The sequence below is a fragment of the Ochotona princeps genome, chromosome 26 (genome assembly GCF_030435755.1).
Source record: "Ochotona princeps isolate mOchPri1 chromosome 26, mOchPri1.hap1, whole genome shotgun sequence".
In the NCBI taxonomy this organism is placed as follows: Eukaryota; Metazoa; Chordata; class Mammalia; order Lagomorpha; family Ochotonidae; genus Ochotona; species Ochotona princeps.
The window spans coordinates 27,334,538-27,351,497 of NC_080857.1; the positions used below are offsets into that span (position 1 = coordinate 27,334,538).

Genomic DNA, 16,960 nt, shown 5'->3' on the forward strand with positions numbered 1-16,960 from the left:
ATTATCGTCACAAACTTTTAATACATTAGCAATTTTGTCACATTTAAAATTTTTCACATAGCAAAAATGTATTTTTGTGTGGAAATGCAGTACACTGCAAAAGTTAAAATGTGTGGACATTTGTTATACAAAAAGAAGTAGTAAGACATTTGCGTAAGCTAATTTATTGGAAACATCGTAGCCGATCAAGAGAAATGGGATACTTCTGTGATCTTTATTAACATTCTCTCCTAGCTGGATTCTATTCAAAATCTAAATACAGTATGACTTCTATAATTCCTAAGATGGCTATTATTTTAGAACTGTAAATTCTCCTATTTCTCTTCTGAAAATACAAAGTTTCACATTTATTAGATGATTTTCCTGCCATTTATTTGTGCACATTAATGATTTTCTTTCTTAATACAGAGGGTCTTCAAAAATTCATGAACATCTGTACTATGAAAAACACTGAATGGACTTCCGGTTTCTTTTGTACTAAAATAAATTTCTCTTTTAATTCTACTTTTCCCATGATTTGGAAGTGTCCTCATAGCGACAATGACAGAATATAGATGTTGAGCCAGTGATTAAACCCATGTTTTGGTTTGGTTATTAAACAGAAATGTGTGAGGTTTCAGGGACTCTGCTGAGCAATTGTAACACCAGATTCCCCCTAGTCATGTTTAGCAGAACATTTTGAAAATCATCCTAATTGACCTCAGAATTCCTAATAACAACAGAAAAATGACTAATTTGTCATGAAATGATAGCTTTCTGATGTGAAACTATGATTTGTGATATCCAGAGAACTAGCAGGTATTCCTGGTAAAATAAATCATTTCTCAAAGATGGCATATTGATGACTCTAAGTTGCTTTGCCTGCTTGAGTCTGTGGTCCTTCCATCAAAAGGAGTTTGATTATTGAAAATGCGAACTCAAAGAGCTCTCACCTTGATAACCAAGGTCATCTTTTAAATGGTTGGAGGCGGTAGCACAGAAATGATCATTGTTTGAAACTCTGTTATTTGTGAAATGCTTATGGAATGTCTGTGGTTACTAAGCATTGTAAATACTGAGTATGAAGGCAAATGTGGTATTGTCCTATTTCAAAAGAGCTTCTTTTTAACAAGGGAATGAAAGCAGAGGGATAGTGTAGTCTGGAGATGGTGTGACTGCTGATTGGAGTTGTATTCAGTTAGCAAGGAATTCAACAGCTTTAAACTTTTTTTTTTTTTTTTTTTTGCTTAGTACTGGCATCGTGGCTCAGTGGCTAAATCTGTTGCTTGCAATGACTGCAACCCTGAGAACTCTTGTTGGAGTCCCGACTATGCCACTTCTGAGCCAGATCCTTGCCAATATGCCTGGGAAAATCATATGTGAGGGCCTGAATACTTGGGCCCCTCCTACGCACTTAGGAGACCCAGAAGGAGTTCCAAGTTCTCCTGGCTATGACCTGGTCTTTGGTCTTTGTGGCCATTTGGGTAGTGAGCCAGCACAAGGAAATCTCTCTCTGTATCTCTGTCTCTCTCTTTCACGCTCTGTCATTTTGTCTTTCAAAAATAATTAAATCTTAAAAAAAATAAAAAACCAACAAACCCTTTCTCAGGATCATGTCAACATGACTAACTGTGGAGAAAGGAAAGTTGAGGAATCATGATTCGAGGCCGCAGCAGCTGTCTGCCATGTCAGAAAGCCCTGTCCTACTCAATGCTCCCTGTCGATTTAATAACAAGGGTCAAGAAGTTGACTTTGCTCTTAACTAACATGATAGAATTAAAAAGTGTTTAATCATTGGAGTACTGACAGGAGTTTAATTACTCCAGGTACTCCCAAAGTTTTATTTTAGCTTTTCAATTCATCTCTGCTTGTCTTCAGAGAATTCTGAAAATAGAGCACTTTAAGTTGGATGCTCATCTTACCTTTCTGATGTTCTGTCAAAAATATTTATAACCAGACAAGTATTCCAGAACCTGAAGGAACAAGCAGGGAGAGTGAATATACATTCTCTCGGCTGGGTCATGTGTCCCTGAAACACATTAACTGATTAGGCTTCAATCAGAAGGATAACCTTAATCGTAATCTAAAATTTCTTATGGTAACTAGTAAATTATATGACTTGCTTCTTCAAAAATTTCTTAGCCACCCAGATATTTTGTCCTGTTGACTGTAGTAGTGTATATACATAAAGTTCATTACAAAATGAATATTTGACTGTCAGAGTCACACACACACACACACACACACACACACACACACACACACACACACAGAGTTTGAGACAGATTTCCATCCACTGGTTCACTTCCCAGATAACTGCAATGGCCAGGGCTGTGCCAAGCTGAAGCCTCAAGGCAGGATCTTCATCCTGGCCTTCACCTGCCTGGGCCATCCTCTGCTGCTTTTCCCAGATCATTAGTAGGGAGCTGGATTGGAAATGGAGCAGCCAGGACATGAATCAGCACTCATGTGGGAAGCCAGCATATCCTGAAGTAGCTTGTCCTGCTATGCCACATAGGTGGCCCCCTGATACAGTTTTATTGGTCACAAGGAAGAGATCATTCCCCAAGTAAATCCCCAATGAATGCACGCTTGTCAATGTTAATATCCACAACATGTTTTCATGTTTATGAAGACATCTCTGTCAAATGATTGTGTTAGCCAATATGCACATTACTGTTTCACTTGTGGTATTAGTTTCACTTTTTTTTCTCTTTCAGCTCTTCTTTATGCAACTATTTTCGGAAATGTCACCACAATTTTCCAACAAATGTATGCCAACACCAACCGATACCACGAGATGCTGAATAATGTACGAGACTTCCTGAAACTCTATCAGGTCCCCAAAGGCCTTAGTGAACGAGTCATGGATTATATTGTCTCAACATGGTCCATGTCAAAAGGCATTGACACTGAGAAGGTATGGATTGTCACTCGATTTTTATTTACAACGATTAGCTTTATGTTTCAATGGGATCCTTCGAAGCATGTGGCTTTCTAACTTATGTGTTGCTTGTTGAGATTGACTTATAAGTGTTACTCTCTACTTTGTAAGTGGCGTATCAATCATACTAATTGGGTGTTTATAAGGTGCAAAGCATTCGACCATTAATCATCAGTTAGTCCTAGTCATCACACTCAATTTAGGAAAATTAGTTCCAGAAAACGTTTGCATAATAATCGTGAAAACATGCTGCAGTTCTTCAAAATAAAATGCTGTTATTTCTCCCATTAGAATTTGTTTATTTTTAATTTCTGTTTTGACTTTTTGCCTATTGTAATGTTAAGAAGACATTTTCTTAGCTATATGTATTTTTAAAAGTTTCTTGAAAATTCAATGGAAAGGAAAAAATTGAATGGAAAGATATATTTCTTTTGATGCTAAAAGAACTTTGAACTCCTTATTTTGCTTTTTTAGCATTTGTCTTTCCCATGAACTTTCTAAAAACACTGTCTAAATTAAAAAATTACCTTTTATGTTAGCTTCCTCTTAATTTCTCTTCACTGCTATGTCTTGTTAAACCACTCATTATTCTTCACTTTACAACTGTCATTAAACGAACCTATAAAATCGATACCTCCACCTTTAGTCATCTGAAATCTCTCTTTGACTTTCATTTTAAGTTTTTCTACCTATATCATATTTGAGACAAGGACCCAAACCCCTTGTTAAAATAAATAAAACAAAGCAAAAAATAATTTTATGCACCCAACAGATTCGCATAAAATACAGATTATAAATAGAGTATGTGCATTGAATTACAGAGAAAATCTATTTGGAGCTATTTTGCTTATATAAAGCATCAGATAAGACTATTTGTAGATAATGTTTTTTATATATGCAAGCAGATAGCACAGTATCTTCCTGACTGTTCTGACAGATTTCATACATTTGCTTTCAATTTTTCACAGTATTTATTTTCAATTTTTACTTATTTATTTGAGACAAAGATGGACAAAAGAAGAGGAAGAATAGAGGGAGAGAGATGGAGGAAGAAAGAGAGAGAGAGAGAGAGAGAACGAGAGAGAAAGAGAGATCCCACACACTTACTGATTCAATCTCTAATGTTCACAGTGCTTAGGACTGGGTCAAGCTGAATCCAAAAGCCAGGAACTGAGTTTGGCTCTGCCATGTGCATGGCACAAACCCTGTGATTGAGCCATCAGCTGCTGCTTCCCAGGGTCTGCAATCAGAGGCAATCTACAGCCAACAATTCAATCCAGGCATCTTGACGTGGGACTTGTGTGTCTTAATTGACATGTGAAGTATCCATTCCTTGTTGCTGTTTCAACTTTCTGAAGTTGGCCTGTCATTTAAGACTTGTGCAACAAGCATATTTCAACCTCAAATGGGAAGAACAAATGAGCAAAGTAGGGATTTATTTAGAATTCTATAAAGCAAGCAAGTGTTGTTAGGGGCACATGATTGAGGGGGTCTGGGGATATTAGATGCCTTCAGAGGGAGTACAGGTGGAGGCCCTGGAATTAGTTATGTGTGGACATGTAGTTAATGGCCACTTAAAGTGCTATGCATAACCATAGCAGGAAAAAGAGCATATTCTATAGGATTTGGTTAATATGCATCTGCAGCAAGATATGTTAGGAAAAGTATCCAGAGAAGAACAGATTCCTTCCTGGGGCGAGTGTGAGAGTAACAGGGTCATGGTCACCCAAGGCAGAACTTTCTTGAAATCCTGTCTTGAGTCAAACAGAGATTCAGGGCAACCTCTTGCCTTGTCAAATCACTGTGTCAGCTGGAAGCTCTTTTTCAGAAAAGGAGATGACATCAGTGAGATGTTGCAGTGCTAGTCTTTTACATACAAGGACAGGGTCCAGCACAGGGTCTATGCCCTGACTGTAGCACTGGGTGGACGCTGGAGGCCCCGTTCCCTTTATTCCTGGATGTTGCTGTGGTGAAGCTGACTATAGTCATTCCATGCCTCCCTGGGATTGACACACTACACTGAGGAGGTCAACAAATTGGCATGGGGCGTGTCTGGAAATCACACATCATGGAGCAGGAAAAAATGTCTAGATTTGTACTATGCTGTTTTTTTTGCTTGTTTATCAATTGCAGAGGCACAAAAATGTGCTTTAGAGAATGCTGACATTAAAGGTGAAATAATTTAAATGAAAGATCTTTTACAAATGTGTTTAAGATGCTGAAACAGATTAGCATGAGAATAAAAAAATCACAATTTTTGCTTCTACTTGAATGAGGGATTATTGAAAGTTGTTTTTGGCTAATAGAAGAGACAGCTAAATAACTGTGACACAGAAAACATACTCCACACATGCGTTGATGTTTTAAGGACTAGTGAGAAAATCCCACTGAGACATATAAGAATTTGAGAACTGACATTTTATGTAAAGAGAAACAAGAATAGATGTACGCCAAAATGTGGGTCTGGACAGGGGGTGTAGGAATTCCCAGTAAGGAGCCTGAATGTAAGGATGCTTCTTAGACTAAACACCATATGCTCTGGAATAAGAAGAAAACAAAAATTGGCATCAAACTCACTAAGCAACTTAGAAAACCCAAAGTAGAACAGGAGATTTGTGCATCTGTTAGGTATTCAGTTATTTAACCAATAGTATATATAAAACATGGACCTTTAAAATATAGTCATAAGATGTTGGGGCATAGACAAAGTAAACCAAAGTAAAGAGAGGGGATTGTAGTTTACGAATATGTTAAGTTATATCTAAGACTTGAATGCAAGTTAAAGCTGAACTGCAAAAATGGAATTGATATATTATTTTTTAAAAAGTATGAAGTGAACTAAAATGCTTAAGAAAATATTTGTCAGAAATCTTAGATCATGGCCTAACATACGTATCAGAAGAACTGAGTGGTTAAGGTTAAAAAAAAAACTAACAATTATAAACTCTTAGAAGAAAACTTATGAATAAATTTAACTTATCCTTGTACTCATTAAAGTAAGAAAAACTTGAAGGTAGCTGATACTCACATTTAACTCAGAGCTATAAAATCTTCTTCCCCCAATTGTAAAATCCCTCACAACAAAAAGCCATGGAAATGAAACAAGTTAAACATTTGTGACAAGTATCACAGGTGAACATGTGATTATTTTTATATTTAATGAGATTTTATAATTCATTAAGAAGAATTACAATACTTGGGAAAAATGAGCTGAAGATGTAGATAATTTATAGAAGACTAAATATAAATTACTGACAAACAATAAAACATTTTAATTTTTATATGTAGCAAGGCATAAGAGTTGTCCCAGAAAGATACCATTTTTAATATATCCAATGGACAAAGATAATGCCCTACGTTGGCAAGATCAAAAGTGATTGGCACTACTGTGTAATTGTAGTTAGGGAATTTCTTGAAAGTGATTTGACCAGGCTGGTGTACAGTATTGGGAACTTTCTGGAGTTCACTGCGATCATCTTGTCCAATGTCTAACAAAATGTGCGCTAACTACCCCACCCCCATCTAACTTCCTTATGCTAATGTTCAATGAAATTTGTCCCAAACCAAATTCCTAATCATCTCCTGGAATCCTGTTCTACAGATGTTCTTCTGTAAGGCAATTAATGGAAACCGGAAAGCTTTCAATTTAAACCTCCACCAAATCCATATAACTTTACCACCAGGTCTTATCACCTCTGTCGTTAGCACCTGCCTGAGTAGCCATCATTTGCTTTTCTGGGTTTTGTAGTAGCCAGTTAATCTGTTTTTGTTTCGTTCTTCATTTGTAGTCTATTCTCAGCATAGTAGCTAGTCAACATTTATGACTTTGCCCACCTGTCTCTGTCTCTTTCCAGCCCTGTTACATATTCATCTGTGCTTAGGGGTTCCTGATAGATGTAATGAGTCAAATTCATTGAACCTGTTAAAATACAAGTGTAAACAAAATGAGAGTTTGATAAGCATATTCTGTAATTATAGTGACGATCTTAGAATTGTGACGAGTGCAGGACATAACCATAAAACAGCATCAGAATTTTAAGTACCCTTGGTTTCATGAGATGATCTCTATTTGAGACTTCTTGTTCCTTAATAAGACAAATATTTCATGTTACTCTATGCATCCTATTTCAATGTGTTTTGGTTTCTTTCAACTATTTTCTGAATGACAGTTGACAATTTTTGGCTCTGAGTGCATGTTAAAAATATAGGAAATGCAGTGTGTTTTGCTTCTCTTGCTTTAAAACAGGTATGCAGTTTTTTTCCAGTTGCAAGGACAATGGAATGTAGGGTTGCGTTATAGCCAATTAGAGAAAAACCTTTACCCCAATTATTATTTCCTTCCATCTTTCCACATATTTAGTTTTATAGATTTTTGAACTCAGCATTAACCCGAAAGCAAATTAATCACTGTGATTTAGTTGAATCTTAACTTGCCTTCTGTGAATAATAATTTCAGTCATACAATGGCAATATTAACATCTGTACTGAGCAGGAGTGTGTCAGTTCTACCATTAGTGTTTGCTTTAGGCACCATTTTTAAATACAGAAAAGTACTGAGATCAATTTTATTCAGCTGAAAATATTTTATTGCCCATTAATTACTACAGTTGCTTTTAGGTTCCTTTAAAATTTAACAGCCAAGTCGGTCCCCTGGGCTCTGCCACTTGGCAACATTCTATGGACTTCAAAGACTAAGAAATGGATAAAATGAGGGAGAATTTAAAAGGGAGAGAGAAGATGATGGAGCAAAAAGTAGAATTTATGATGGCCTAGCTTAGAAAAATTTATCCTACAATTTAGAATGACTTTATTGTGAAATATTTAAAATGAAATAAATTGGGGGAACTTATTTCCAGCTTTTGGAACCATGTGCAAAACTTTATATAAAGCTTTATAACCTGATACAGAACAAATATGTCTCAACATACTGGATAATTTTCCCGGTCTGTTTTAGGGAATGAAGCCTAAAATCGTACCATTTTAGTTTTCCACTGTCTTACTTTTCTCCCCCTAATGTATAGCTTTTAAAATATCAGTCAAAACTCTTTGGTCTTGATTATTTTTTTTATATTTTATAATTTTATATTTCATATTTGTTTTGGTTCATATGTTTGGTAATAAGCCTAACACATTAGTGGAAAGGGAACAACATCTAAAATATTCTGACAGAATTAGCCAGAAAGGTTCAAGTAGATTTATGTCAGATACAAGCAACTGAACCACTAGTCTACATATTGCTCCTGATGCTTCTCTTTTCTAACTGACCTACATACTTCATTTGAGAAAATAGATTTTATTTGACCCCTCAGTTTTATTTGGACCGTTTTGAATGGAAGTTTGGTATTTCACTGAGACAAATTTGAAGCACTCGATGGTCTATATGAAGGAATCTCAAATAGTTCATGGAAAACGGAACAAAAGAGAAGTTTATTTGGTGCCCCAAATTCCTCCATTTGTGCATCATTTTTTCATAACATACATGTCTGTGAACGTTTTTTGTCCTGAACTTTTTTTTTTTAAGATTTATTTATTTTTATTGCAGACAGAGGTTTGGCTGCTAGTGTCAGCCTGGGCCAGCCATTTCAGGAGGGAATCAGCATGTTGAAGAAACTTTTTTTTTAAAAGACTTATTTATTTTTATTGGAAAGTCAGATATACAGAGAGGAGGAGAGACAGAGAGGAAGATTTTCCCTCCATTGACTCACTCCTCAAGTAGCTACGATGGCCAGAGTTGAGCTGATCCGAAGCCAGGAGACAGGAGTTTCTTCTGGGTCTCCCACGAAGTTGCAGAGTCCCAAGGTTTTGGGCCATCCTCAACTGCTTTCCCAGGCCACAGGGAGAAAACTGGGTAGGAAACGAGAATGCTGGGATTACAGCTGGTGCCCAGTACGTTCAAGGCAAGGACTTTAGTAGCTAGGCTATGGTGTCGGGCCCTGTTGTGAATTTTTTAAGTATCTTTGTATTAGTTTGTCAGAACTTTCAGCATAGTTGAAGAATTCTTCAACACACTCTTACATCAGTGTTATTAAATCTGTTAGTGTTTTGTGTGTGTGTGTGTGTGTGAGACACGTACTAGGCAATATTCATTTTGTATGGTAATGATAGGGAGGCATAAAGAGCTAGGTTAAATCCTGAATGATTCACAGCTCTCTAGGAATAATATTAAGTACATTCTCTTTTTGTTGTTGAAATTACTTTAGTCTGATAATGCAAGCTAGTTGGAACGATGTTTTTTAATTGCTGTGCCATCAGCTTCTGAGGGAAGGCCAAAGGAGTTGTTTGCTAGCCCACTGTGCAGAAATCAGAAGAAAGACTGTCTGCAGAGGGCCATGAAGTTTGTTCTGGTGTGTTCTAGAGCATAAGAACTGGCCTTTATCCTTTCCTGTTGACATCCCCCATAGAAATAACACCAGCAACCTGCCTTGCTTAGGTGGAGGATCCAAAACGCCCACATGAAACTTGCATAAAAAAGCAATAATAAGAGTCAGCAAATTACTTTGCCCATTGTAGCTGTAATGCATCTCTTCCTATACAAGTCATAAAGTACCGACTCCCCATCATCCCTGGCATCATTTTAAATCGTCACCTTTGCTTACTGTTCAGTGGATACTGTTGTCCTTCAATATAGATGAAAATAGAACATCGGTGGTAAAGCAACTTGGATGAACAAAATATTTTGATAGGCTTGTACCTTGAATGCAAATTCTGAAATTAGACTATGGGGAAAAAATAAATTATAACCAAATCCACTTGCTGCAGACAATATTATAGTGTGAGTAGGTGTTTGCAGCCAACCTATTATTCTGTGCTGAGAGGACATGATTGATCTGTTTTCAAACTCCTCTGGAGTGTTTCTGCAGTTAGGGCTACAGCAACTGTTATTTTTGAATGAGATTTTGCTGCCTCCTACCTTTTTTTTTTGTAGTTTTCTAACATGAAGGTAGGATTAAGCTAATAATTGGATTTTATAAACTGAGCTTTTTCAAAAGATGCTTCCATTTCTGCTCATTTTAGTGTAGCTTTTGACTGTTTTTTTGGAAATTCTTTTTTCTTCCAGGACATTGTGACTCTCTGCTCAGCTTTGTATCTCCTTCTTGGTTTTATGGTGATGAACAAAAAGTTTGTATCTTTGGCTCAGTCTGATGGTTGTTGAGACTCCATTCATTTATGTTCTGTGAACTGCTGAAAATCCACTGTTAGCTTCTTTTTGGTAATGCCAGTTAACTATGGGTATCTCTGTTTAGCATGGCAGAAGGCTATTGCCTTGCTACCCGTCGGATATAAGTTGGGGCTCTGGGTCTGGGTTCTGCTGCGAGTCCTGTGCTACCTGATGGCTTTCTACTAACTCCACTCTGCTTGAGTCTCAGACTCTCCTGTGACCTTCAGATCACCTTTTCTGTTCTCATATTGTTTCTTTATGCCTGAAGTTTCTTGCAGAAATCCTTGCTTCTGTAATTTCTGATAAGGGTATCTCTGAGTGATAGAAGACACCAGTAAAATAAGAATTTATGCTATGGATAGCAAAATATCCATTCTTCAAAATTTGCACTTCCAACAAAGAGAAATATCATTGGGTTTAGGACCATTGTTTTAGAATGATAAGGAAAAAACGTGCATGTTCTTATGTCACTCAGAGCCTCATGGGAGAAGAAGTAATTATAAATATGTGACCCAAATTGTGGTGGTGGTGGAAATGCGGTGGAAAGACTTATGTAAGACACTAAAAAGGAAGAGGATTGATAATTAAAGTTGGAGACTATGTTCAAAGAAGGTGATAGAAAAACAAGGAAGTGTGGACATAAAGTTTGTGAGAAGCATGTATCTTAATGTATTCTGTACTAATAATCAACCAATTGTTCTAAAAGTGAAAAACTACACAAAGATGAAAAAGCAAAGGTCTAGCTAATCCACAAGCTACTACTAACTCATTTATTCATGAATATCAATTAACTGAATATCAATGTGTGCTTCATGTGCCACAGCACAATTTCAACTAATGTGTCATGTGGATCATGTCACTCTTAAAGCCAGAGCCAACGCATAAGTTGAGACAGGAACACATCTGGTTGAACTAACCAGTTGTTACTTGTTTAGCCTATTTCTAAAGCAATATGTGGATCTGGTTGTCTTGAGGGCGTTGTGCACAGACTGAATCTGCATGGTTTGTGGAGGCAGGCTCAAACCTCATCACTCTGACATGAAATGTAGGTACCCCAAAAGGCATCTTCACTCCTGACTCAATGTCCACTCCCAATAAGTGATAAATGTTTGAGGGGACACACACGTTTGTCCTGACTTTGTTGATGCGTGGAGGCACACGCTAAAACATGTAAAGAATGAAACACAGTCAAGGTGTCCAGCCACCTGGAGTGTTACTGAACATGATATTGAGTGTTACAGTCTGTTGGCAGCTAAATTTAAAAGTGAAATGCTTTCGTATCTTAAAGGAACAAACACATTTGTCTCAAGACATATATTTTCTTCGGGTACTGAATGCCTTTAAAATGTGGGACTTTCTGCTTACAAGTATTAGGGAATATTAATTAGGAACGGAAATCATGAAGCATTGTTGGAAAGTATCATGTAGTAAGTAGCTAAGACCTTGTTAGCCATCTAAAGGTTGTTGCAATTATTCAACATTTTCATAAATGCATGAAAGGAGTCATATACCATATGTAAATAATTGAATATTTTTGTGTTTTAATAAAAAGTATTAATGAACCTGGTCATTGTAATTACATGTAGTTTCATATGCTACAAATTTTTCTTTTAATACTTAAAAACCACTTGAAAATTTGAAAGTTGTTCTTATCTCTATGGCCTAGGAATACAGTAAGTGGTCCAGACTTGGCCTTCAGGAAGTAATCTGCTGATGTCTGCTTCTCATTACTGGATCATGGGTCAGAATTTCAGATTTTTATCATGTTTGACATTGCAAATTTTCCCATCCCAAAGTCCTTATGTGCCTGGCCTGCTTTGGTTTTCACACAGAGCTTGTTAGAAACTATGTGTGACATGCGTGTTTACAGACACACACACACACACAACTGTAATTATTTTTTAAAGACGCATATGACTAAAAATTATGGAAAATGCTAACTATGAAAAGACTTAGGTATAGATTTCGTTGTTTTCCAACTTAAGTTTTAAGTTCGTCAAAACATTCCGTGATCTTATGTTTTAATTCCATTTTCCATGAACTTTATACAGTTTATTTATGTGTTATTTGTTAACGATACTTTTGCTAGGATAAATTTGCCCAGTGTGCTGAGTTTTGCCTACTTTGTTCACTGTTGAATAATTATCACCTAGGGCAGAGCTTGGTAAATGCAGCATAAATATGTATTTTATCAGTGAATGTAATTCTAGAGTTCAGCAGAGCAGATAAATTTTGAAGCCTTTAATATATAACAAGGCTGTGTATCTGTGATTATATAAAAATATATATATTTATATAAATATATATCTGGAAAGAGAAAAGAGTTTTTAAATCAGGCTGGTGATGAAATGTCAGGTAGATAAGGATGAGTAAGAAATGACATTAGGTTAGAAATAGAATTATTGGGCCTGGCGGCGTGGCCTAGCGGCTAAAGTCCTCGCCTTGAAAGCCCCGGGATCCCATATGGGCGCCGGTTCTAATCCTGGCAGCTCCACTTCCCATCCAGCTCCCTGCTTGTGGCCTGGGAAGGCAGTTGAGGATGGCCCAATGCATTGGGACACTGCACCCGTGTGGGAGACCCGGAAGAGGTTCCAGGTTCCCAGCTTCGGATTGGTGCAGCACTGGAGGTTGCGGCTCACTTGGGGAGTGAATCACCGGACGGAAGATCTTCCTCTCTGTCTCTCCTCTGTGTATATCTGGCTGTAATAAAAAAATGAATAAATCTTAAAAAAAAAGAAATAGAATTATTTCATTTTCATGGAAGCCAAAGGAAAAAAATTAGAATTTTAAAAATGAACAAAACAAAATATGAAAGAAAATGTTTTGGATTTTTTCAGTAAAAGCATTGCTGATGAACTTTTTTTATTTGCTCTGAAGAGAAACCAGAGTATTACTGGTGAAAGTGTTTTTATTGGAGAGATCCAAGAGGGGTATATAAGAGATTTTAAATTTCATATTACTGTAAACACCACACAAAAAGAAAAGACCACTTAGAATGTTCAGAAAATTAACTTGACATGCACCATCGTCATATCCATGTACAAAGCAAAAACTGTAATGGAGGAGCGATAATTGAGAAAAATGAGCAGAACTTTATGGTTAAGTTTGCTGTGCTTTAGGCTTGAAGTCTGTAGACCACAAAAAGCAGACTGAAACACTAACTGCCTTCAGGAATGCTGTGTTACAGGCTCCTCTTTGTGATTCTGTTGCGATGGTGCCTACCAAGCTTTACTACACATGTGAACTGCCTGCTCCTGGCTTTGCTCGGTCCAGCCCTCGCTGTTGCAGGCATCTGTGGAGTGAACCAGTGGATGAACAATCTTGTTTCTTTCTTCCTCCCTCCCTGCCTTAACTCATACATCTATTTTTTAAAAAATGCAAATAAGTTTAAAACTAGTAGCAACAATGAAACTCTGAAGTATAAATCAGCGGATGGGAGATTTTCTCTTGCTCTGTGTTTTCAGTAAAATGAAAATAAACAAATACACTTTTCAAAAGATATGCTTTAAAAAGGAAGGAAGTTTGACAAAAATATCTTTGACCAGACAAAGATGGATCATGATTCAGAACGTGGCTACATTAGCTGTTCACTTAAATGCAACAAATGATATGAATCTAATCATATAAAGTAGAGACCACTGAGGATGGAAACATGTAAACGACACATAAAAATGGGGTGCTTTTGTTGAGGTCTAGGTTTTCGGCCAAATATTTACTTTCTAGGTTCTTGTTTTGTTTTGTTTTGTTTGTTTGTTTTGTTTTACTTAAAAAGAGTTTTAAGCACAGGCATTGACACAGCCTAAGCAAGTGGTTTAGTCTATTCAGAGGGTGAAGAACACAGATACAGAGGAGCCATACAGGGAGAGTGGGCCAGAAAGAGAAAGGGTAAGGGAGAGAGATTGTTATTTCTGTCCTCAGTCCATCCACTGAAAGCAGCAGAGCAAGCCTGTAGCAGGTGCAACTAAGAGGGCCCAGCCTCTCTCCAACAGAGGCTTTGTGGGGCGGAGAGGGGAGTTGTTACCCAATAATGCAACCCCGCCCCCTTCAGGTTCCAGGCCATGATGGATGAGTGTCATTTGACTCACATATGGGCAGAAAGATGACACAGGGTGGGGAGGTGTGGCTTCCAAAGTTGTTTCCCTAAACTAGCTGCTTGCCTAAACCATTATCACTTTAACACATTACTTTCCTATCACTTTCAATTGACGTAGTGGAGATACTAACATCAGGTAAACAGAAATAAGAGGAAAGGCAGATGAGCTAAATAATAGCATTGAAGAAATACATGTTCATATTTGATCTGGAGTCTATGGAAATGCAATTTACTTTCAAATCACTGTAGAAACTTTTAAAAAATTAAATGCATATTTACAGTGACAGCTCTATTAAGTCCAATTAGGCAGAAGAAAATGAAAACATGTTCTGTGTTTTTAGTGGAAAGTAATAAAATGAAAGAAAGACAACATAGAATGGGAAAGGATGGAAAAATGGAACAGATACCTTTAGGATGAGAGAGAGTTAGAAACATGGAGACGGAGGAGAAAGAGAGAGAGAGAGAGAGAGAGAGAGAGAGAGAGAGACAGACAGAGACAGAGACAGAGAGAGCGAGCGAGCGAGCCTGTTTATTTCCAAATGTCTGCCCCAGCCAGTGTTTGTAGGTCAGGGAACTCAGTCCCGGTATCTTATGAAGATGAAAGGAACCAAACTTTCTGAGCCATCATCCACTACTCCCTCCCAACATCTACATCAACTTGAAGCTGGTCTGGAGCTAAACTGTCAAATCAAAGTCTCATCTGTAATTTGAATTTTCTGAAATAATCAATTACTCCAGTTGCTCTGTGTTTCAGGGGTCTCTGTTTGAAATCTTGTGTATGAAAGCCTTCACCCATTGAAGACTCTGAACTCCAAATTTCATCTTCGTAACGCAGGAAGATTTCCATAACCATTGCTTAGTGTCAGGATCTTTTGATGTTTAGAGATCCTGAAGCCTGGGAGAGAGCAGCTTGGACTTTGGCTTTCTTGTTCTTCAGCATCTCGGGATCTCAAGTACTGACTGTCTTGTTGGCCCTGAACTACTGAAACAACTTCTTAGCATGGCAGACTCTCCTGCCTGCATCATTCAATGTACAGTAAATACATTCTGTAGGGGAAAAATGAACTCATCTTTTTGGGTTTTTCTTCTCTTTAGGATTGCTTCTCTCTAGAATTACGGTTGAGTTACCTTTTTGTTTTTGTTTTTCAAGCTTAATGCTTGTTGTCAGTAGAGAAACATGTCTGTGGCAAGACAGCTCATCAAGCTAGGAGAAATCAAGCTTGTGTTACTTTAAAATCAAATATGAGGGAAACTAGTCAGACAAAATTTAAGGTTTAGGGTTGAGTGTAAAGACTGAAAAAAGATTAGAGTCTAGGAAACAGCTACATTGACAAATGAGAAGCTATACATGTCAGCAAGATACAATAAAAATTTTAGATATTGATGAGGCTCCAGAATAAGTTGATATTCATCATTTTATAGTAAAACCATTTAGCAACCTCCTATGAAATTGTGTAGCCAAGAGATATACATCAAAGTTGAAGTTTTTGCAGATAATATAAGTAGAGGAAGAATGACTCAAAGTACTTAAAATGGTAAACAATAGGAGTCTATGCTTGCCATCCTAGAAGTGACTGCAGGAATGCTGAATGGTTAGTGGGAAGTGTTGGGGGAGCAGCAGGCTGGAGAGCTTGATAAGGCAATGAACTGCTGCTAACTGTAAGTGTGCGTGGATATGACTGTGGGATGATTAGAGGTATTTAATTTCACAAAGGCTACATTATTTACAGCACCATTATCCTCAGGCTTTGTTCTACTTAGATGCAAGATGAATGTATGAACTTCGTGTTAGGACAAGGTGTGAGCTTTCTCATTTGCTTACTTCGAAGCAGAAAAAAAAATTTGAAAATGGTCAAGCTGAATGCAGATAATGATCATATTTCTTATGCAGTGAGTAGGATAGATGAAAAGTCAATTTGAAGAGCATAAAGGATGTCAACAGGGGCCTGGCGTGGTGGCCTAGCGGCTAAAGTCTTCGCCTTGAACGTGCTGGGATCCCATATGGGCGCCAGTTCTAATCCTGGCAGCTCCACTTCCCATCCAGCTCCCTGCTGTGGCCTGGGAAAGCAGTCGAGGATGGCCCAAATCTTTGGGACCCTGCACCCGCGTGGGAGACCCAGAAGAGGTTCCGGGTTCCCAGCTTCGGATTGGTGCAGCACTGGAGGTTGCGGCTCACTTGGGGAGTGAATCATCGGATAGAAGATCTTCCTCTCTGTCTCTCCTCCTCTCTGTATATCTGACTTTGTAATAAAAAATAAATCTTATATATAAAAAAAGGATGTCAACAGATGAGCAAACTTAAGGGACAGGTGCTGCTGCTGTTACAAACTAACAAGAATGTTGTCAGGTAGGTAGATCTCACCACATGGCCAAGGACCCAAGCTGTGGATCTTTCTGGGAACATTTGCAAAACAACCAGGTGCAACTGTGGATACCATAAGGGATAGGAAACTAGAAATTGGAGTAGGCTCAGGACTTGAACCTAGACTTTTTAAAAAAGATTTATTCATTTTTATTTGCAATAGGCAGATTTGCAGAGAAGGAGAGAGAGAGAGAGAGAGGGAGAGAGAGAGAGAGGGAGTGAGAGAGAGAGAGAGAGAGAGACAGAGAGAAAGAGAGATCTTCCATTCACTGCCAGGAGCCTCCTCTCGGTCTCCCACGCAGGTCTGGAGTCCCAAGATTTTGGCAAATCTTCTACTGCTTTCCCAAGTCACAAGCAGGGAACTGGATGGGAAGTGGAGCAGCTGGAACACAAACTGGCACCCATGTGGGATACTGGCACTTG

General features: G+C 37.8%; 1 protein-coding gene across 1 annotated transcript in view; it reads left to right on the forward strand.

The window, feature by feature from the left end:
- The window catches only part of KCNH5 (potassium voltage-gated channel subfamily H member 5), a 240,630-nt gene that overhangs the window by 159,298 nt on the left and 64,372 nt on the right, over positions 1–16,960 (forward strand). Inside the window, exon 8 of the mRNA XM_004584494.3 lies at positions 2,700–2,899. Coding sequence (XP_004584551.1) covers positions 2,700–2,899 — 200 coding nt within the window. The remainder of the gene's footprint in view (positions 1–2,699; positions 2,900–16,960) is intronic.